General features: G+C 45.6%; 1 protein-coding gene across 1 annotated transcript in view; it reads left to right on the top strand.

The window, feature by feature from the left end:
* Positions 1-22,826, top strand: part of STAG3 (stromal antigen 3) — a 299,481-nt gene that overhangs the window by 167,563 nt on the left and 109,092 nt on the right. The window contains exons 10-12 of the mRNA XM_044278889.1: positions 14,774-14,897; positions 14,977-15,075; positions 15,160-15,239. Coding sequence (XP_044134824.1) covers positions 14,774-14,897; positions 14,977-15,075; positions 15,160-15,239 — 303 coding nt within the window. The remainder of the gene's footprint in view (positions 1-14,773; positions 14,898-14,976; positions 15,076-15,159; positions 15,240-22,826) is intronic.

Raw genomic sequence — 22,826 nt, 5'->3', positions numbered from 1 at the left:
TTTTTTTTTTATTTCTTATCCTTTACTTACAGGCATCTATTCAACCCCTACCACTGTGTTAGGGCTGTTGTAGGATCTTTTTAGTCCATGTTCGAGGACAGGGAGTACCCACCATCAGGGGTCATCCCTGGGCTGAGCACTAGACTAGGGCGAGACTATAGGGACAGTTCTCCCCACCCTTCAGGATATCTTTATAGCGGTCTGCTGTGGAACCATCTGAGTTTATTCTCAGTGATATCTCGCCCATTCCATTAGGGGACACAGATCATGGGTATAGCTTAGGCCATTACTAGGAGGAAACACTATGCAAATAATAAAAAACAGCTCCTCCTCCACTGGCTATACCTCCATGCTCCCAACAGGAGGACCTCAGTTTTAGCTTAGTGTCGGATAAGGAGGTGACACTCTTGCTCCTGCAGGGTTGTCCCTGTAGTTTTTTCTTCTCCTGTTAGTTTCTAAACAGAGGACGCAGGGTCGCATGGTGCGTCCCTGGTGTCTCAGTGGAGCGAGCACCGGGGTCGAATGGCCATCCCCGGCTACCTCCTTTTCTCCCCCCCAGAAGATATGTGGAACCAGGCTCGACCTGCAGCTCCGGTGGCCTACCAGATCCGGGGTCACCTAGTCCTGCCCTGCCAGATGACTGAAGAGGTGACCCCATGCTGGTCCGGAACAGAGGCTGAAGACTGCAGGACTCAGATAAGTACAACGGCTCTCCTGCAGCTCCCCCTTCCCCCGTGCTCACACTGTGACACGGTTGTTTAGGGCTTACCTGTGAGAGGGCCGGCTGGTTGAGAGGGAGTAGGGATTTTTTTTCTGTCCCCTGTATCCTGGCGGTGGGCGCCATTTTCGGAGCCGGGGTCTGCCTTTTTTTTTATATTCCTGCGCGCACGATTTTTTTCGCAATTTTTATATAGTGTTCTGCAAAACTTTAGGAGACCCTGACTCCGGGATTTCCGCCATCATGCCAAGACCTGGGGCCTCCCAAAAATCGAAAGTGACACTTCAGGTCCCACTGGGATCCTGTAAGGTCTGCTGCTTTCCACTATCGGTTACAGGCTCCTGTGACTCTTGCCTTGCCTTCGGACAGGATCATCCACCGCCTCCACCAAACCAGCCCAGTCCCTCCTCCGCCCCTTCGGAGCCCTCCTGGGCCTCTGCCATAGCTAGGGCGGCCGCAGACTTGGCCCAAGTCTCGCGCGCGGCCATGGCCTTTATGGAACCCATGGCGGCCACTGATCCTCCCCCTTCGCTGCCTGTGGTTAGCACCGCTCCACCTCCCGGTGCCCCCCACAGAGGACGCTCGACCGCTAAGAGGCAGCGTACGCAGCAGCATCCCTCCTCGGATGACTCTGCTCCCCCCCCCCCCCCTCGCCTGGAGGCGTGTTCAGCCTCTCCCTCTTGCAGGGATTACAGGTCTGAAGGGGAAAGGTCCGGCTCTGACGAGGACACGGAGCCGGAACCCTCACCTAAGCTCACCACCATGGTGGCAGACTTGGTCACGGCGGTACGTGACGCCTTTTGATATCCAGGGGGAACCTCCTTCTACTAGTAGCCTATCTCTGTTGCCCTACCTGTACGACATTCTGATAGTCTCCCTCTCGTCCCCAGGCCGAAGACAGTGTCAGGATCACTGTTCAGACCCTGCAACAGTTCGGCTGGCTGATCAACTTCCCGAAGTCCTCTCTACAACCTTCCCAGAGGGTGACCTTCCTGGGGATGATTATGGACACTACTGCAGCCCGTGTATTCCTCCCGGATTGCAAGTTCTCACGGATACGGGAGTTGGTGTCTCGCCTTCTACATTCCCCGTGTCTCTCCATCCAGGAGTGCATGCAGGTTCTGGGGCTTATGGTGGCCTCCTTCGAGGCAGTCCACTTTGCCCAGTTTCACACTCGGCCTCTGCAGCAGGCGATCCTGGGACAGGACATCGAGGGGTCTGGACTCTCTCTAATCCGCATTCCTCCTCGAGTTCGCATGGAACTCCTGTGGTGGCTGTCCCCTCAGAATCTGACTTCGGGGGAAATCCTTCCTCCCAATCTCGTGGACAGTAGTCACCACCGATGCCAGTCTTCTGGGTTAGGGCGGCGCGTTCTCCAGGCTCGGACGGTTCAGGGGGTGTGGTCAGAAGGGAAGCCCACCTTCCGATCAACATATTGGAGCTCAGAGCAATTTTCCTCTCTCTCTCTCATTGGACCCCCCCCCCCCCCCCCCCCCCTAACTGGTCTCCCGGTAAGGATCCAGTCGGGCAATGCCACAGCCGTGGCCTACATCAATCATAAGGGCGGAACCCACAGCCGGCCGGTGATGCAGGAGGTGAAGAGGATCCTCTAGTGGGCGGAGGCTCACGTTCCAATATTGTCTGCAGTATACATCCAAGGGGTCGAAAACTGGACGGACGTATTCGAGGACCTCTGTCGCCGTAGGGGCCGCCCCGGACGTGGACTTGATGGCGTCCAGGCTCAACAACAAGGTTCCCATGTCCCTGGCCCGAGCTCGGGATCCGAAGGCGTACGCAGTGGACGCTCTGGTGTCTCTGTGGCAAGACTTTGCACTCCTCTGTCTTCCCACCATTGCCTCTACTCCCAAAGGTCCTTCGCAGGGTCGCGGCAGAAGGAATCCTGACCATCCTCATCGCCCCCGATTGGCCTCGTCACGCCTGTTTCTCGGAGGTCACTCGGATGCTGGCGGACGTTCCGTGGCCTCTTCCTCTCAGGGAGGACCTACTGTCTCAAGGACCTCTCTTCCATCAGAATTTACAACCACTTTGTTTAACGGCTTGGCTGTTGAGACCACCATCGTGAAGAAGAGGGGCTTCTCTGACTGTCGTGAAGACCATGATCAAAGCCAGGAAACCAGCTTCCTCCCGGATATACTATCGTACCTGGAAGGCCTTTCTTGCCTCTTGTGAGAAGATGGGCTTTTTTTTCCCCTTTATTTCTGCGTTCCGGTGGTCCTCTCCTTTCATCAGTAGGGTCTTGAGATGGGAATGTCGCTCGGCTCTCTTAAGGGTCAGGTCTATGCTCTGGCCATTTTCTTTCAGTGCTCTCTGGCTCTGCTAGGTCCGGTGAGGACTTTCCTGCAGGGGGTGGCGCATTCGGTCCCTCCGTCTGTCCCTCCACTGCCCCCCCTGGGATTTGAACCTAGTTCTGTCTTCTCTCCAGGCGGCTCCTTTTGAGCCCCTGAGGGACATTTCCCTGAGTTTTCTCACCTGGAAGGTGGTCTTTTTGGTGGCCATCACCTCTATCAGGAGGGTATCGGAGCTGGCCGCCCTTTCCTCTAAGGAGCCCTTTTTGGTCTTCCACAAGGACAAGGTGGTACTGCGCCCTGTCCCTTCCTTTTTGCCCAAGGTGGTCTCCGCCTTCCACTTTAATGAGGACATAGTCCTGTCATCCTTTTGCCCCGCTCCGGCAAACCCAAGGAGCGCGCTCTCCATTCTCTGGATGTTGTCCGTGCTTTACGGGTGTACCTGTCGGTTACTGCCCCCTTTTGCCACTCGGACTCCCTTTTTGTGGTTCCTGAGGGGCCTTGTAAGGGTCTGGCGGCCTCCAAGGTCCCTGTGCCTCAGTGGATTCGGTTGACTATTGCCATGGCCTATCGATCCCGGGGTAGGGTTCCTTTGGGTTCCTTTGGCCAGGCACAATTAAGCTTCTACATCACAACTTTGTAAGGCGGCCACCTGGTCGTCCTGACATACCTTTACAAAGTTCTACCAGCTACACTCTTTGGCATCGGCTGATGCTGCCCTTGGGCGCAAGGTATTGCAGGCTGTGGTTCCTGTTTAACTGTTGGACGTTTTCCCTCTGGAGGTGCTGGTCTTCCCACCCCATGGACTGCTCTAGGACGTCCTATGGTCTGTGTCCCCCAATGGAATGGGCGAGAAAAGGAGATTTTTTGTGAAACTCACCTGTAAAAAAATTTCTCGTCTTTTCCATTGGGGGACACAGCTCCCACCCATTCTTGTCTGTTGCAGGAGGGGTTGGTTCTATTCTAGTGGGACCTTATGGTTAACGGTCCGATGGCGGTGTTCCTTGGTTCTGCTTTTCTTTGTTAATTTTTGGTCTCTGATCTCCTTCTCCTACTGCTTTTGCACGCACTGAGGTCCTCCTGTTGGAGCATGGGGGTATAGCCAGTGGAGGAGGAGCTGTTTTTTATTTGCATAGTGTCTCCTCTTAGTGGTAGCCTAAGCTATACCCATGGTCTGTGTCCCCCAATGGAAAAGACGAGAAAAAGATTTTACAGGTAGAGTTCACAAAAAATCTCCTTTTTTGTTCCGTGTGTCTAATTTATTTATTTTAAGGATATTCAATTAAAGCTTATTAATTTTAAGGGTTACACTAATTGCTGGAGCTGGATTTATGTTTATTAACCCTGATTTAGACTGTATCTCTACTTGCTGGACTAGGATTATTTCTCAATCTGCAGATGTCTGGGGGACAAACGGAGAACCGTGCAATCCTTTCGCTCGCTGCTGCGAAGGCTTTCGACAGCGTAGAGTGGAAGTTCCTATGGAGAGTAATGGGAAATATGGGGTTCGGAACCAAATTTGTGTCCTGGGTAAAATTAGAATATTGAAGACCGAGAGCTAGAATACGTACAAATGGGGTGCTATCCGATGCGTTTACTTTAGAAAGAGGTACACGTCAAGGCTGTCATCTATCACTGATGCTCTTTGCCTTGGCTATAGAACCTTTGGCGCAGATAATACATACAGATCCCAAAGTGACGGGTTTGACATATGGAGGCATAGAGAAAAAAATTGCACTCTACGCCGATGATATGTTGCTCTTTTTAGACAAAATTGACCAATCTATACTTCATGTAATGAAGCTCATTGAGGATTATGGTACCTATTCAGGTCTAACCATTAATTGGGACAATTCAGTTATGCTTCCTTTGGATTCAGTGCCGAGACGCTCCAGGACAAGATAGCCCCTTTATAATTGGCCAGAACGTTTAAATACGTAGGGATACAGGTACCATTTAGATCACAAGAATATATAGACCTAAATCTGAACCCATTATTGAACAGCAGTGCCTAAAAGGTAAATAGCTGGTGTAAGCTGCCACTATCTGCTATCGGAAGAGTTTACTTAGTTAAAATGGTGCTAATGCCACAGAAATTACCAAAATCTCGGGTGTAGTGCCCTTACTCCTTTATGGAACAATTTAGGTCTCCCGGAACTGATTAAGTTGGAAGGCTTTGGTAGTTAGGAGAAAAGGGGACTCTATTGGGTGTCGCAACTTTATACAAATGGGATTTTCAAAAGCTTTAAACATTTGAAGGAAGAGTTTAAACTTTACTAACACAAACTCTTAGGATAGCGGAACAAATCAGGAAAGGAGTTGACGCCAAAGTAGTGATCTCAGGATTCTACAAGCTGTTACTCTCATTTTATCAGGACCACTTTACTTTGAATGTTAGGGAAAAATGGTCCCAAGAGGTTGCCCCCTAACTGATGCACAGTGGTCTGAAATCCTGTCTAAGAGCCCCTTACTATCACTGTGCCAGACACAGACTTTTACAACTATACCTAATACATAGGGTATACAGGACACCTGAGTTCCTACATAAGATAGGTGTACGTGACACATCTAACTGCCCTTAATGCAATATTCCTGAGGCACATATATTACACATGTTTTGGGAGTGCACTTCCATAGGTCCTTTTTGGAATATAGTGCTAGATATTATTTTTGAGGTGTTCGGGATCAGACTTCCAGCCGAACCATTGATATGTGTGTTTGGCCTGTTACAAGGCGATTCCACAACAGATCTTAGTATTGGCGTAAGTAGATCACTGTATCAAGCTAGGAAATTAATAGCCAAGTATTGGATGAGCACTACAGTACGGACTAAAGAGGAATGTATTGCACGTATGAATGTGACAATTGGAATGGAAAGGGGGGTGTATTTTAAAAGAGGAACGATTAAGAAGTTTGAGTCTATATGGTGACCATGGTTACGAACGCCAGGATTACCCTCTGGACGTCTCCTGTCTATACAATTGGGGCAAAACTGCTAGATAATGTTGAAGGGAAGCAAGATAATAACTTTATTGACAGTTATGACATAGTGGAAACAGGGGACTTAACATCTCAAGTCGAGTCGGAGAGACAAGCAAAATGACAATATGGCATGGTGCAGGTTAGGGTGGGGAGGGGGGGGGTTACATTCCTATATGTTCAACCTTTGCTTATTGATTCGCCCAAATTGGGTCTTTACTTGTTTATTTTAATGAATACATTATTATTATTAAAGCGCCATTCATTCCATAGCGCTGTACATATGATAAGCGGTGCACATACATAATACAGACAATTGCACTAATCATAAACAAGATGAGTTGCAAACTGGTACAGAAGGAGAGGGGGCCCTGCCCGTGAGGGCTTACAATCTACATGCTGGATATATGTATGTACACATCTGGAAAACTTTAATAAAAATGACTTATTAAAAAATAATTTCCCTTATGTTCATTTCTGTCTAATTCTTTCTTTGTGTAGATCTTGGTGCTGTTTTTACATTTCTGTCTTGCAGATAATGGATGAGGATTACAGCACAAGTAGAACCAGCATGGAGTGCCTCTTTTCCTTTTGTGGATGTTTTCCATGTAGTATATTACTGTTTCATGGCAGTAAATGTTGGAGTGCATTTTTGAATGGTTTTATCTCTTCTTTCCATCATTATTATTATTTGAAAAAACCTTTGCTATATAATGGGGAGAAAGGGACGGGATGCTATATCTTAACATAACCGAATTATTATTCTTTATACTTTTATTTCATCACTAAATGGCTATGGATGTTCAATATGATGTCCGCATGCTGAATTTTCGGTATGGGTCTGATAGGAGCTCCGTTGTCTGTCTGCCCCATGTAACACAATTGTTGTATGTTGAGACGGATTGACAAGCCATTTTGTATACAATGATTCTTTTATTACTTTTCTTTAGAATTGGATCTGTGGTCTGACACAGCGGTGTTTGATGTCTGTTAGGCCTCTTTCACACTTGCGTTGTCCGGATCCACTTGCCGGAATTACACGCTGGATCCGGAAAAATGCAAGTGTACTGAAAGCATTTGAAGACGGATCCGTCTTCAAAATGCTTTCAGTGTTACTATGGCAGCCAGGACGCTATTAAAGTCCTGGTTGCCATAGTAGTAGTGGGGAGCGGGGGAGCGGTATACTTACAGTCCGCGCGGCTCCCGGGGCGCTCCAGAATAACGTCAGAGCGCCCCATGCGCATGGATGACGTGCCATGCGATCACGTGATCCATGCGCTTGGGGCGCCCTGACGTCACTCTGGAGCGCCCCGGGAGCCGCACGGATGGTAAGTATGCTGCTCCCCGCTACACTTTACCATAGCTGCCAGGACTTTAGCGTCCCGGCAGCCATGGTAACCATTCAGAAAAAGCTAAACGTCGGATCCGGCAATGCGCCGAAACGACGTTTAGCTTAAGGCCGGATCCGGATCAATGCCTTTCAATGGGCATTAATTCTGGATCCGGCCTTGCGGCAAGTCTTCAGGATTTTTGGCCGGAGCAAAAAGCGCAGCATGCCCCGACGACGGAACTCTATGCCGGAAGAAAAGAACGCAAGTGTGAAAGAGCCCTTACACAGATACCGAGCAGCTGTGTTGACCCTCCAACATGGTTTGGATGCAGAGGAAGCTGCACGGAACCTTGTGGAAATCCAGGGTCATAATATTGATGTAGCATCTTACCCCTGTTCCCTCTATATATTATTATTTTTATCATTTTGCTCCTAAGATGGCAAGATACACATTTTTCCAATATACAATCATTGTGATATATATACAGACGTGGACAAAATTGTTGGTACCCTTTGGTCAATGAAAGAAAAAGTCACAATGGTCACAGAAATAACTTTAATCTGACAAAAGTAATAATAAATTAAAATTCTATAAATGTTAACCAATGAAAGTCAGACATTGTTTTTCAACCATGCTTCAACAGAATTATGTAAAAAAATAAACTCATGAAACAGGCATGGACAAAAATGATGGTACCCCTAACTTAATATTTTGTTGCGCAACCTTTTGAGGCAATCACTGCAATCAAACGCTTCCTGTAACTGTCAATGAGACATCTGCACCTCTCAGCAGGTATTTTGGCCCACTCCTCATGAGCAAACTGCTCCAGTTGTGTCCGGTTTGAAGGGTGCCTTTTCCAGACTGCATGTTTCAGCTCCTTCCAAAGATGCTCAATAGGATTGAGGTCAGGGCTCATAGAAGGCCACTTTAGAATAGTCCAATTTTTTCCTCTTAGCCATTCTTGGGTGTTTTTAGCGGTGTGTTTTGGGTCATTGTCCTGTTGCAAGACCCATGACCTGCGACTGAGACCAAGCTTTCTGACACTGGCTAGTACATTTCTCTCTAGAATTCCTTGATAGTCTTGAGATTTCATTGTACCCTGCACAGATTCAAGACACCCTGTGCCAGACGCAGCAAAGCAGCCCCAGAACATAACAGAGCCTCCTCCATGTTTCACAGTAGGGACAGTGTTCTTTTCTTGATATGCTTCATTTTTTCGTCTGTGAACATACAGCTGATGTGCCTTGGCAAAAACTTCGATTTTTGTCTCATCTGTCCACAGGACATTCTCCCAGAAGCTTTGTGGCTTGTCAACATGTAGTTTGGCATATTCCAGTCTTGCTTTTTTATGATTCGTTTTCAACAATGGTGTCCTCCTTGGTCGTCTCCCATGTAGTCCACTTTGGCTCAAACAACGACGGATGGTGCGATCTGACACTGATGTTCCTTGAGCATGAAGTTCACCTTGAATCTCTTTAGAAGTCTTTCTAGGCTCTTTTGTTACCATTCGGATTATCCGTCTCTTAGATTTGTCATCAATTTTCCTCCTGCGGCCACGTCCAGGGAGGTTGGCTACAGTCCCATGGATCTTAAACTTATGAATAATATGTGCAACTGTACTCACAGGAACATCTAGTTGCTTGGAGATGGTCTTATAGCCTTTACCTTTAACATGCTTGTCTATAATTTTCTTTCTGATCTCTTGAGACAGCTCTTTCCTTTGCTTCCTCTGGTCCATGTCGAGTGTGGTACACACCATATCACCAAACAACACAGTGATTACCTGGAGCCATATATATAGGCCCAATGGCTGATTACAAGGTTGTAGACACCTGTGATGCTAATTAGTGGACACACCTTGAATTAACATGTCCCTTTGGTCACATTATGTTCTGTGTTTTCTAGGGGTACCATCATTTTTGTCCATGCCTGTTTCATGAGTTTATTTTTTTACATAATTCTGTTGAAGCATGGTTGAAAAACAATGTCTGACTTTCATTGGTTAACATTTATAGAATTTTAATTTATTATTACTTTTGTCAGATTAAAGTTATTTCTGTGACCATTGTGACTTTTTCTTTCATTGACCAAAGGGTACCAACAATTTTGTCCACGTCTGTATATATATCATCTTCAGCTCGTCGGTCGTATTGCTGAAAACTTGCGGTTCGCTGTGTTTTTCAGTGATTATGTGATCATGTGACTGCAATGCTAGGTACCTGCTAGCGGGTCATCGTGCATTCAAACTACGGTGCGATCATGTGACCTGCTGTCGCATAGTTTGGGTTGCGGAATGCGCGCCTCTTTTACAAACACTCCTTGGTCATGTGCAGTCTGTAACTTGAGACGCCAAACACATGTGGACCAGATCCATGCTGGTCAGGGCTCCTCCTCATTTATGTTTTTAATTCTGCACCTGGGTAATCACAGCTGTGTTATGTTTTTAATTATGATCAATTATGTATGTGTTATGGATATACATATACTATTATGATTTATTTATTTTTTTCTCCACTTTTGATTTGATATATTTATTTAACATGGAACTTGGTGTTACTAGGTCTAAATTATGTATGTATTTTCCCTTATCTTTTAGGCTACTTTCACACTAGCGCTTGATCGGATCCGTTCTGAACGGATCCGCTCATATTAATGCAGACGGAGGCTCCGTTCAGTACGGATCCGTCTGCATTAATAACTTAGAAAAATTTCTAAGTGCGCAAGATGCCTGAGCGGATCCGTTCAGACCTTCAATGTAAAGTCAATGGGGGACGGATCCGCTTGAAGATTGAGCCATATGGTGTCATCTTCAAGCGGATCCGTTCCCATTGACTTACATTGTAAGTCTGAACGGATCCGCTCGCCTCCGCACGGCCAGGCGGACAGCTGAACGCTGCAAGCAGCGTTCAGCTGTCCGCCTGGCCGTGCGGAGGCGAGCGGAGCGGAGGCTGAACGCCGCCAGACTGATGCAGTCTGAGCGGATCCGCATCCATTCAGACTGCATCAGGGCTGGACGGAGGCGTTCGGGTCCGCTCGTGAGCCCCTTCAAACGGAGCTCACGAGCGGATTAATTGTATTCGATGATTAATTATCATGAAGCTGTAATTTTATCCATTGTATCTTTGTCACTGCTTGAGAAAGGTCCCATTGGGAGGACTGAAACGTTGCTATATGGTGATTAAACGAATACTTTTTTTCTTTTGGAAGTGCAGTGGAATTTATTTTATATAAAAATGTGTGTGTGTGTATGTATATACAGGTCCTTCTAAAAAAATTAGCATATTGTGATAAAGTTCATTATTTTCTGTAATGTACTGATAAACATTAGACTTTCATATATTTTAGATTCATTACACACAACTGAAGTAGTTCAAGCCTTTTATTGTTTTAATATTGATGATTTTGGCATACAGCTCATGAAAACCCAAATTTCCTATCTCAAAAAATTAGCATATTTCACCTGACCAATAAAAGAAAAGTGTTTTTAATACAAAAAAAGTCAACCTTCAAATAATGATGTTCAGTTCTGCACTCAATACTTGGTCGGGAATCCTTTTGCAGAAATGACTGCTTCAATGCGGCGTGGCATGGAGGCAATCAGCCTGTGGCACTGCTGAGGTGTTATGGAGGCCCAGGATGCTTCGATAGCGGCCTTAAGCTCATCCAGAGTGTTGGGTCTTGCGTCTCTCAACTTTCTCTTCCCAATATCCCACAGATTCTCTATGGGGTTCAGGTCAGGAGAGTTGGCAGGCCAATTGAGCACAGTAATACCATGGTCAGTAAACCATTTACCAGTGGTTTTGGCACTGTGAGCAGGTGCCAGGTCGTGCTGAAAAATGACATCTTCATCTCCATAAAGCTTTTCAGCAGATGGAAGCATGAAGTGCTCCAAAATCTCCTGATAGCTAGCTGCATTGACCCTGCCCTTGATAAAACACAGTGGACCAACACCAGCAGCTGACATGGCACCCCAGACCATCACTGACTGTGGGTACTTGACACTGGACTTCAGGCATTTTGGCATTTCCCTCTCCCCAGTCTTCCTCCCGACTTTGGCACCTTGATTTCCGAATGACATGCAACAGTCCAGTGCTGCTTCTCTGTAGCCCAGGTCAGGCGCTTCTGCCGCTGTTTCTGGGGAATGCGGCACCTGTAGCCCATTTCCTGCACACGCCTGTACACGGGGGCTCTGGATGTTTCTACTCCAGACTTAGTCCACTGCTTCCGCAGGTCCCCCAAGGTCTGGAATCGGTCCTTCTCCACAATCTTCCTCAGGGTCCGGTCACCTCTTCTCGTTGTGCAGCGTTTTCTGCCACACTTTTTCCTTCCCACAGACTTCCCACTGAGGTGCCTTGATACAGCACTCTGGGAACAGCCGATTCGTTCAGAAATTTCTTTGTGTGTCTTGCCCTCTTGCTTGAGGGTGTCAATGATGGCCTTGTGGACAGCAGTCAGGTCGGCAGTCTTACCCATGATTGCGGTTTTGAGTAATGAACCAGGCTGGGAGTTTTTAAAAGCCTCAGGAATCTTTTGCAGGTGTTTAGAGTTAATTAGTTGATTCAGATAATTAGGTTAATAGCTCGTTTAGAGAACCTTTTCATGATATGCTAATTTTTTTAGATAGGAATTTGGGGTTTTCATGAGCTGTTTGCCAAAATCATCAATATTAAAACAATAAAAGGCTTGAACTACTTCAGTTGTGTGTAATGAATCTAAAATATATGAAAGTCTAATGTTTATCAGTACATTACAGAAAATAATGAACTTTATCACAATATGCTAATTTTTTTAGAAGGACCTGTGTGTATATATATATATATATATATATATATATATATATATATATATATATACACTTTTTTTTTTTTCTCTCTCTCCTTCAGGCTTTCAGCTACCCAACTACTCTCTCCCCCCTCCCCCCCATCCTGCAGACCTAAGAGGGGGAAGGGCTGTTTTAGCTGCTCATATTTCTGGATTGGTAGCCGCTAGACATATGGTCCTGGTCTTGTTTGAAAGCTTTAGGTCTTGTTTGCAGTGAGTGCAACTGAAAGTAAAAGCAGGTTTTATATTTTCACTCCCAACTTGATTTTTAACAGCGGTATCTTCCGATGTAGTTGACATAATGCTGTGATTCTGGTCTTGCATGAAAGCTTGGAATACCAGCTTTCAAGTCCAGGCCCATATCTCCTGCTCCCCCAATCCTAGAGATATGAGCAGCTAAGGCTAGTTTCACACTAGCACTAGGGATCCAGCAGGCTGTTCTGGCAGTTCAAAAGTCTCCGTCCAGCACTAACCCTGCAAATATGCCAAGAATCGACCGGGGGGAAAAATGCTGAACGAATATTTGCCGGGTTGTGGCTGGATTTCCGCTGGTCCCCATTATAGTTAATGGGGCCGGACAGAGACTTTCAAGCTTACAGCAATGCTGGAATGCAGAGAGATCTGTCAGGCTCCCTACTGTATCCCTAGTGCTAGTGTGAAACTAAGGCCTCATGCACACGACCGTTGTGTGCATCCGTGGCCGTTGTGCCGTTTTCCGTTTTTTTTCGCGGACCCATTGACTTTCAATGGGTCCGTGGAAAAATCGGAAAATGCACCGTTTTGCAGCCGAGGCCGTGATCCGTGTATCCTGTCCGTCAAAAAAATAAGACCTGTCCTATTTTTTTGACGGACAACGGTTCACGGACCCATTCAAGTCAATGGGTCCGTGAAAGAACACGGATGCACACAAGATTGGCATCCGTGTCCGTGATCCGTGGCCGTAGGTTGCTTTCATACAGACGGATCCGAAGATCCGTCTGCATAAAAGCTTTTTCTGATCTAAGTTTTCACTCCGTGAAAACTCATTTCCGACAGTATATTCTAACACAGAAGCGTTCCCATGGTGATGGGGACGCTTCTAGTTAGAATACACTGCAAACTTGGTACAAGACTGCCCCCTGCTGCCTGGCACCACCCGATCTCTTACAGGGGGATATGATAGCACAATTAACCCCTTCAGGTGCGGCATCATATCCCCCTGTAAGAGATCAGGGCTGCCAGGCAGCAGGGGGCAGACCCCCCCCCCCCCCCCCCCTCCCCAGTTTGAATATCGTTGGTGGCATAGTGTGCCCCCACCATCGGCCCCCCTCCCTCCCTCTATTGTATTAAATCGTTGGTGGCACAGTGTGCCAACCACCATCGCCCCCCCCCCCCCCCTCTATAGCAGTAACATTGGTGGCAGTGTGCGGTCTCAACAGTAGAAGATTCATACTTACCTGCTTCTTGCTGCTGCGATGTCTGTGTCCGGCCGGGAGCTCCTCCTACTGGTAAGTGACAGTTCTTTAGCAATGCGCCGCACAGACCTTTCACTTACCAGTAGGAGGAGCTCCCGGCCGGACACAGACGTCGCAGCAGCAAGAAGCAGGTAAGTATGAATCTTCTACTGTTGAGACCGCGCACTGCCACCAATGTTACTGCTATAGAGGGAGGGGGGGGGGGCGATGGTGGTTGGCACACTGTGCCACCAACGATTTAATACAATAGAGGGAGGGAGGGGGGCCGATGGTGGTTGGCACACTGTGCCACCAACGATTTAATACAATAGAGGGAGGGAGGGGGGGGCACACTGTGCCACCAACGATATTCAAACTGGGGAGGGGGGGGGGCTGCCCCCTGCTGCCTGGCAGCCCTTATCTCTTACAGGGGAATATGATAGTACAATTAACCCCTTTAGGTGCCGCACTTAAAGGGGTTAATTGTGCTATCATATCCCCCAGTAAGAGATCGGGTGCTGCCAGGCAGCAGGGGGCAGTCTTGTACAAAGTTTGTAGTGTATTCTAACCTGAAGCGTCCCCATCACCATGGGAACGCCTCTGTGTTAGAATATACTGTCGGATTTGAGGTTCACGAAGTAGCTCATATCCGACAGTATATTCTAACATAGAGGCGTTCCCATGGTGATGGGGACGCTTCAAGTTAAAATATACCATCGGATTGGAGAAAACTCCAATCCGATGGTATAAAAGAACTCCAGACTTTACATTGAAAGTCAATGGGGACGGATCCGTTTGAAATGGCACCATATTGTGTCAACATCAAACGGATCCGTCCCCATTGACTTGCATTGTAATTCAGGACGGATCCGTTTGGCTCCGCACGGCCAGGCGGACACCAAAACGACTTTTTTTTCATGTCCGTGGATCCTCCAAAAATCAAGGAAGACCCACCGACGAAAAAACGGTCACGGATCACGGACCCACGGACCCCGTTTTGGCGGACCGTGAAAAAAAACGGTCGTGTGCATGAGGCCTTAACCAGCCTTCCCCGCTGCCCGAGCCGTGCTCAGCACAACGGTTAAGTGCTGTTCTCAAAGCTGTTGTGGCTAGTCGGCACAGAATTATGGACGACTTTAGAGTCTGACATTTCCTGACCCTTCTTTCCTGCTCGTTTATATGTAGTGATACTCATCCTGATGTCCGGGCCCTCTGTATTGGAGAACTTGGCACGTGGATAACTACTTACCCCCAGTCCTTTCTGAATGACAGTTATCTGAAGTATCTGGGGTGGATGCTGCACGATAAGGTTTGAATCTGCTGGATTTATATTGGTGTGACCTGAACCTGATGACACCTTATTGTATATACTTTCTATGTCCTTACAGCAGGGACTGGTCAGGTTACAGTGTTTGCGCAGCCTGTATGACCTCTACATTGTTCCTCAGTGGGCCGGAAAGTTGGAGCTATTTACCAGCAGGTTTAAGGTGAGGTCTACATATCGTCCTGTGCTCTGCAAAATCAGGGGCTTAAAATGTGTGTGTGTGTGTGACCAGAATCTCCTATCTCAGAACAGGATGGTATCCATGGCCCTGGACAAGGAGCATCTAGTCTGCGCAGAAGCCATACAACTCATCGGGCTCATCTACAAGTGAGTTATGGTCGCAGCAGTTGCCATTTTTTTATTTGGTCATAGAACATGTCAGATCAGCAGAGCCTGTGGCTAGTGGCTATATAATTACTATACATGCGGCGTGACAGGTCAGTGATAACACGTGATAGGGTATGATGAGGACAGGTGAGGAGATGCTTTGGATTGGGGGGTTTCTTTCCATCCACCCCTATCATATATAAAGGTTCACTTCTTCGCTTGGTAATGGTTCTCTCATAGTCTATTATTGTGTGTTATAGTGTATGGCTACTAATCAAAAAGCCATCTGTTTTGGTGTCCCTGGAGAGAAGTAGCCTGTGGCTGAGGCCGGGATTTAGAGGGAATGCTTTCACCCCCTCTCTGTATCTGTTTAACACAGAATAAGGCCTCATGCACACGAACGTTGTTTGGGTCCGCATCCGAACCTGTCCTATTCTTGTCCGTTTTGCGGACAAGAATAGGCAGTTATATTGATTGCTGTCCATGCCGTTCCACAAATTTCGGAACGCACATGGACACCATCCGTGTTTTGCGGATACGCAATTTGCAGTCCGCAAAACGCACAACGGTTGTGTGCATGTAGCCTAAGTGAGAGAGATGTACATGAAGCTGGTCCACAGTAATGACTGTCTCTTTACCCCCTAGTTCTCTATTTCTGTATTAGAGGGGTACAGTCGTGGCCAAAGGTTTTGAGACTGACACAAATTTGGGTTTTAACAAAGGTTGCTGCTTTATTGTTTTCCGATCCTTTTGTCGGATGTTTCTTTGCATTTTTACCATTTATTGTCAGTTTTTGCAAAGACTCAATACTAAAGTTTAAATTAGAACAGTAAAGCGATAAGTTGCACATACGCCATGAGATCTGGACCCTTCTTTTTTAAGACTCCTGCAGTTCTCCCTGGATGCTGGGCATCCGCTTCTGGGCAAATCCTGACTGATGACTACGCATTCTTGCCTAATCAGTGCTTGGGGTTTATCACAATTTCTGTGTTTTTGTTTGTCCATCCACTTTTTAAGGATTGACCACGGGTTCTGAATGAGATTTGAGATCTGGAGAGTTTCCTAGCCATGGACCCAAAATTTCAATGTTTATTAGTTCACCAAGCCCCACTTAGTTATAACTTTTGCCTTGTGACATGGTGTCCATCACTGCAAAAAGCATTAATCCTCCCCAGATTGCTCCTGGATGGTTGGTGAAGTTTCTCTTGGAGGAGTTTTATTTATATATATATATATATATATATATATATATATATATAATTTTTTTTAATTTTTTTATTGAGATTTTTGTACAACATACAAAGGTTCATAAAGAACATACACTTGATATTGACAGGTTTACAGTCTTCAATTACATTTGCCGTACATTTTTCTGACAATAAAACAAGGTAAAACAACAACTCAAATCTAAAACCAAATCCCAGTGTCAGTGTCTCATTTTGACTCTATTGTGGATAAATAATGGTCATTTTTTTGTGAGTGGTCTGTCACACCAGACGTACCTTCCTTCCATCCGTCCGTGCTATGGTTATATGGTCACCGTTTGTACCATGGACAGCTTTTAGCGTCTCAGCAACCCCAATGCTCCTCTCTGTTCCTCCCTAACATACCATTGTGTATCTGTAAATGGATGTACAATGGCTCAAATTTCCTCATCTGGACAGCATGATTCCAGGGACCTACACCATTTTTTTTAACCCCTTAAGGACGCAGGGCGTATCGGTACGCCCTATTTCCCGAGTCCTTAAGGACTCAGGGCGTACCGGTACGTCCTAACTTTAAATGCAGATTCCGGCGCCGCGGGGGTTAATGGAAACGGGATGCCGGCTGAAATCATTCAGCCGGCATCCTGTGACAATGCCAGGGGGGGTCATGTGACCCCCCCCTATCGGCGATCGCCGCAAACCGCAGGTCAATTCAGACCTGCGGTTTGCTGCGCTTTTTGCAGTTTCTGATCCCCGCGGTCCCTGACCGCGGGGATCAGAAACTTTAGTGTACCTCAAATAAAGATTTTACATCCCCCCTGCACCCCTGCATGATTTTTTGCCGGCGGGTGGTGCAGGGGGGGGAGTTGTGGGCGGTGCGGGAGGCGGGCGGTGCGGCAGGCGGGATCGCGATCCCCCGCCCGCCTCCCCTTGAACATTCGTTGGTGTAGAGTGGGTATACCAGGGTGCCAGCACATTGCTGGCACCCTGGTATAAACGGCTGACATCGGTGATGCGATGTCAGCCGTTTAACCCTTTCCATACAGTGGTCCGTACGGACCGCTGTATGTAAAAAGTTAACAGTAAGAAGTATCTCCCTCCCTCTCCCATCGGGGGGCTGCTGTGCCTTTGCAGCCCCCCGAATGGAGAGGGAGGGAGCTCCCAGACAGCCCCCCCAGAGCCCCGTCCTTACCCTTCCCCGTCTGCGCAGTTCTGACCACTACTGAGCAGACGGGGAAGGTTCCCATGGCAACAGGACGCCGTCTCAGGCATCCTGCTGTCCATGGTGCTGAACAGATCTGTGCTGAAGGCAAAGTGTAAGTAAAATACAGTACTGTACAATATATATTGTACTGTACTGTACTATACAGACATCAGACCCACTGGATCTTCAAGAACCAAGTGGGTCTGGGTCAAAAAAAAAGTGAAAAAAAGTGAAAAAAAAGTAAAAATCAAAAAAACACATTTATCACTGAATAAAAATGAAAAAAATAAAATTTCCTACACATGTTTGGTATCGCCGCGTCCGTAATGACCTGATCTATAAAACGGTCATGTTACTTTCCCCGCACGGTGAACGCCATAAAAAAAAAAAAAAAAAACGATTAGGAAATTGAAATTTTGCCCACCTTAGTTCCCAAAAAAGGTCATAAAAGTGATCAAAAAAGTCGCATGTACGCCAAAATAGTACCAATCAAACCGTCATCTCATCCCGCAAAAATCATACCCTACCCAAAATAATTGCCAAAAAACTGAAAAAACTATGGCTCTTAGACTATGGAAACACTAAAACATGATTTTTTTTGTTTCAAAAATAAAATCATTGTGTAAAACTTAAATAAATAAAACAAAGTATACATATTAGGTATCGCCGCGTCCGTATCGACCGGCTCTATAAAAATATGACATGACCTAACCCCTCAGGTGACCACCGTAAAAAAATAAAAATAAAAACTGTGTAAAAAAATCCATTTTGTCATCTTACGTCACAATAAAGTGTAATAGCAAGCGATTAAAAAGTCATGTGCACCCCAAAATAGGGCCAATCAAACCGTCATCTCATCCCGCAAAAAATGAGACCCTACTTAAAATAATCGCCCAAAAACTGAAAAAACTATGGTTCTTAGACTATGGAGACACTAAAACATTTTTTTTGTTTTAAAAATGAAATCATTGTGTAAAACTTACATAAATAAAAAAAATTGTATACATATTAGGTATCGCCGCGTCCGTGACAACCTGCTCTATAAAATTACCACATGATCTAACCTGTCAGATGAATGTTGTAAATAACAAAAAAAAAAAACGTGCCAAAAAATCTATTTCTTGTTACCTTGCCACACAAAAAAAGTGTAATATAGAGCAACCAAAAATCATATGTACCCTAAACTAGTACCAACAAAACTGCCACCCTATCCCCTAGTTTCTAAAATGGGGTCACTTTTTTGGAGTTTATACTCTGGGGGTGCATCAGGGGGGCTTCAAATGGGACATGGTGTCAAAAAAAACAGTCCAGCAAAATCTGCCTTCCAAAAACCGTATGGCATTCCTTTCCTTATGCGCCCTGCCGTGTGCCCGTACAGCGGTTTACGAACACATATGGGGTGTTTCTGTAAACTACAGAATCAGCGCCATAAATAATGAGTTTTGTTTGGCTGTTAACCCTTGCTTTGTAATTGGAAAAAAAATATTAAAATGGAAAATCTTCCAAAAAAGTGAAATTTTGAAATTGTATCTCTATTTTCCATTAAATCTTGTGCAACACCTAAAGGGTTAACAAAGTTTGTAAAATCAGTTTTGAATACCTTGAGGGGTGTAGTTTCTTAGATGGGGTCACTTTTATGGAGTTTCTACTCTAGGGGTGCATCAGGGGGGCTTCAAATAGGACATGGTGTCAAAAAACCAGTCCAGCAAAATCTGACTTCCAAAAACCATACGGCGCACCTCTCACTCTATGCCCCGCTGTGTGGCCGTACAGCAGTTTACGGCCACATATGGGGTGTTTCTGTAAACTACAGAATCCGGGCCATAAATAATGAGTTTTGTTTGGCTGTTAACCCTTGCTTTGTAACTGGAAAAAAAATATTAAAATGGAAAATCTGCCAAAAAAGTGAAATTTTGAAATTGTATCTCTATTTTCCATTAAATCTTGTGCAACATCTAAAGGGTTAACAAAGTTTGTAAAATCAGTTTTGAATACCTTGAGGGGTGTAGTTTATAGAATGGGGTCATTTTTGGGCGGTTTCTATTATATAAGCCTTGCAAAGTGACTTTAGAGCTGTAGTGGTCCCTAAAAATTGGGTTTTTGTAAATTTCTGAAAAATTTCAAGATTTGCTTCTTAACTTCTAAGCCTTGTAACATCCGCAAAAAATAAAATATTATTCCCAAAATGCTACAAACATGAAGTAGACATATGGGGAATGTAAAGTCATCACAATTTTTAGGGGTATTACTATGTATTACAGAAGTAGAGAAACTGAAACTTAGAAATTTGCAAATTTTTCTAAATTTTTGGTAAATATGGTATTTTTTTATGCAAAAAAATTCACTTTTTTGACCCAATTTTAGCAGTGTCATGAAGTACAATATGTGACAAAAAAACAATCTCAGAACGGCCTGGGTAAGTCAAAGCGTTTTAAAGTTATCAGCACTTAAAGTGACACTGGTCAGATTTGCAAAAAATGGCCAAGTCCTTAAGGTGAAATAGGGCTGAGTCCTTAAGGGGTTAAAGAAGCGTTTGGAGGCATGCTCTTTGTGGTGCTTAGTTCCCAGTGCTCTAAATGCAGCAGTTTTTGAGCCCCTCTATCCTCTGATCACAAGTGGGGACCGAGGGCTGTAGCCAATTGACCAGTAAACATTTCTAGGTTATCATGAGACTACCATGAGCCAAAGATGGTAGATGTGCTACCGGTTTGGATAAAGCCCCCACCCCCTGAATACTATGGAACAATGCTTCAATAGGGTCAATAGAACCCTGATAATCGCTGAAAGACTTGATCAGTTGCCCAACCTGTTCCCATTAGGGCTGCAGCTATCGATTATTTTAGTAATCAAGTTATTCTATCAATTAATCCGACGATTAATAGAGTACTCTAAGAAAAAAACATTAAAAGAACGTTTTCCTTTATAAAAACTCATCAGACCCCCAGTGCCAATAGTCCTCAGTGCCATCAGCTCCCCCAGTGCCATTAGTCCTCTGTGCCATCAGATCCCCCCAGTGCTATTTCTCCTCTGTGCCATCAGATCCCCCATTGCCATTAGTCCTCAGTGTCATCAGCTCCCCAATGCCATCAGTCCTCTGTGCCATTAGCTCCCCCAGTGCCTTTAGTCCTCAGTGTCATCAGCTCCCCCGGTGCCTTTAGTCCTCAGTGTCATCATCTCCCCCCAGTGCCATCTGTCCTCTGTGCCATCAGCTCCCCCCCCCCAGTGCCATTAGTACTTTGTGCCATCAGCCCCCCCATACCATCAGTCCTATGTGTCATCAGTCCTCCATGCTCTCATTTTCCCCATTGCCACCATCTCTGCTCCTAGCCATCAGTCGCCAGCCCCAGTTTTATACCTACCTCTCCTGTAGAGGAGCTGCAGACACGTCACAGCTCGTCCATCCTCTTCTTCTCCGTGCTTACTTGCACAATGCCCTGACGATGTGTCCGGATCCAGTGCATGGAGTAATGAGACGTGCCATAAGCCCATTCTCTCATGTGGCGGAAAATGCAAGCCAGATTGTAACTTCGTATGCCAGGGACGTTTACTCCTCCCTCCTCCTTAGGCATTGTGAGTTTAAATGGTGCTATCCTGGGTATTGTACCTGACCAAATAAAAGAGAGAAAACTAGAGTGTAGGAGATTCACATCAGCGTGTTTCAGTAGTATGGGTATAGTCTGTAGGGGATATAGTTTTGCAAGGTAAGTGATTTTTATCAGATGGAACCTCCCTAACACATTTAACGGACGGTTATGCCATTTTACCAGGTAAGAGTTGATGTGATCTATAAGGGGTAAGTAATTAGGGGGGAACAGGAAAGATGTTGTGCAACCCATTTTGATCCCTAAATATCGTAACTGTTATGCCTGTCTTTGTCAAGAGCGGATGTTGAAGGGACCTCCCGCCTTCTAACCCCAGGAGCTCACATTTGGAGACATTGGGCCAGATTTATCACGACTCTGGCAGCTCGCTCCACTTTCACATATGGCTAAAGTCAGTTTTAGCCAAGTCAGATTTATGATCGGCCCTTTAAGACTGTAATAAATGTGGTTTGACGGTAGCAGTTTATCCGTCAGTAAGCAGATTTACAAAAGTCGCACATCTTTACAAAAAAGTCGCACATCTTTACGAAAAAGTCGCACATCTTTATGAAAAAGTCGCATGTTCTATTAAAAAGTCTCATAATATAAGCATGGTCCTCACTGGAGTGAAGTTGCGCAATTTGTTGCGACTTTTTAAATAGTCTCAATAGTAAATCTGGCTAGAGATTAATTTACATAAGAAAACACGCCCACTTTCAGAAAACTGGCGAGCATAGTGCAGAGCAGAAAAAAGTCGCACATTTTTGCGCAGTTTTAGTGATTGCGCAAAAATGTGCGACTTTTTCACTCCATTATTCTGACTTGAGCTAATGATAAATCTGGCCCATTGAGTTCATAACCCGAATAAGTTTCAAATTCTTTTAAAGAGTCTAGTATCTTGGGGATGTTGTCTAATGGGTTATTCAGAAACAACATGGTGTCCTCTGCAAACAAAGTGATTTTAATCTCAGTGCTGCCTACTTTGATTTCTTTAAAAAATTAAGATGTTGAAATATAGCGTGACAGGGGCTCCATCTCAAGATTGAACAAAAGGGGGGACAACAGGCACTCCTGTCTTGTTCTGAAAAGGGGGCAACAGGTAACCTGTGGTATAAATCCTAGTTTGTGGCTTATGATCCATATGTTTGAGTAGTGTTCTAAATGAGCCTGTGAATCCCATCCTGTCCAAGACAAAATCCAACCACACCTCACATTATCCAAAGCCTTTTTCGGCATCTAGTGTGAATTATGCTAGATTCCCTTGGTTGGTGGGCCTGTGATGAACATGATCCAGCACAGCCAGGACTGTTCTAATGTTTGTGACCGCTGTGCGTTTCTGGGTAAATACCAGCTGTGATAGAGGGTAATATGGTCTGCCATCATTTTGTATCAACATTCGTCAATGATATGGGTCTGTAGGAGCCCGGCTGTGTGGAATCTTTGCCTGGCTTTAATAGCTGATACCACTTGGATCATTTATCATGAGCCTATAATCATTTACTAACTTAAAGGGGTTATCCGACCCCTAAAATTGCCCTCATATGCCAGGGCCCCTCATACACAATGTACTTACCTGGCTCTTCGGCACCCTCAACAC

This window comes from Bufo gargarizans, chromosome 2 (genome assembly GCF_014858855.1).
Source record: "Bufo gargarizans isolate SCDJY-AF-19 chromosome 2, ASM1485885v1, whole genome shotgun sequence".
Taxonomy (NCBI): Eukaryota; Metazoa; Chordata; class Amphibia; order Anura; family Bufonidae; genus Bufo; species Bufo gargarizans.
This window is presented reverse-complemented; position numbering and strand designations above follow the sequence as displayed.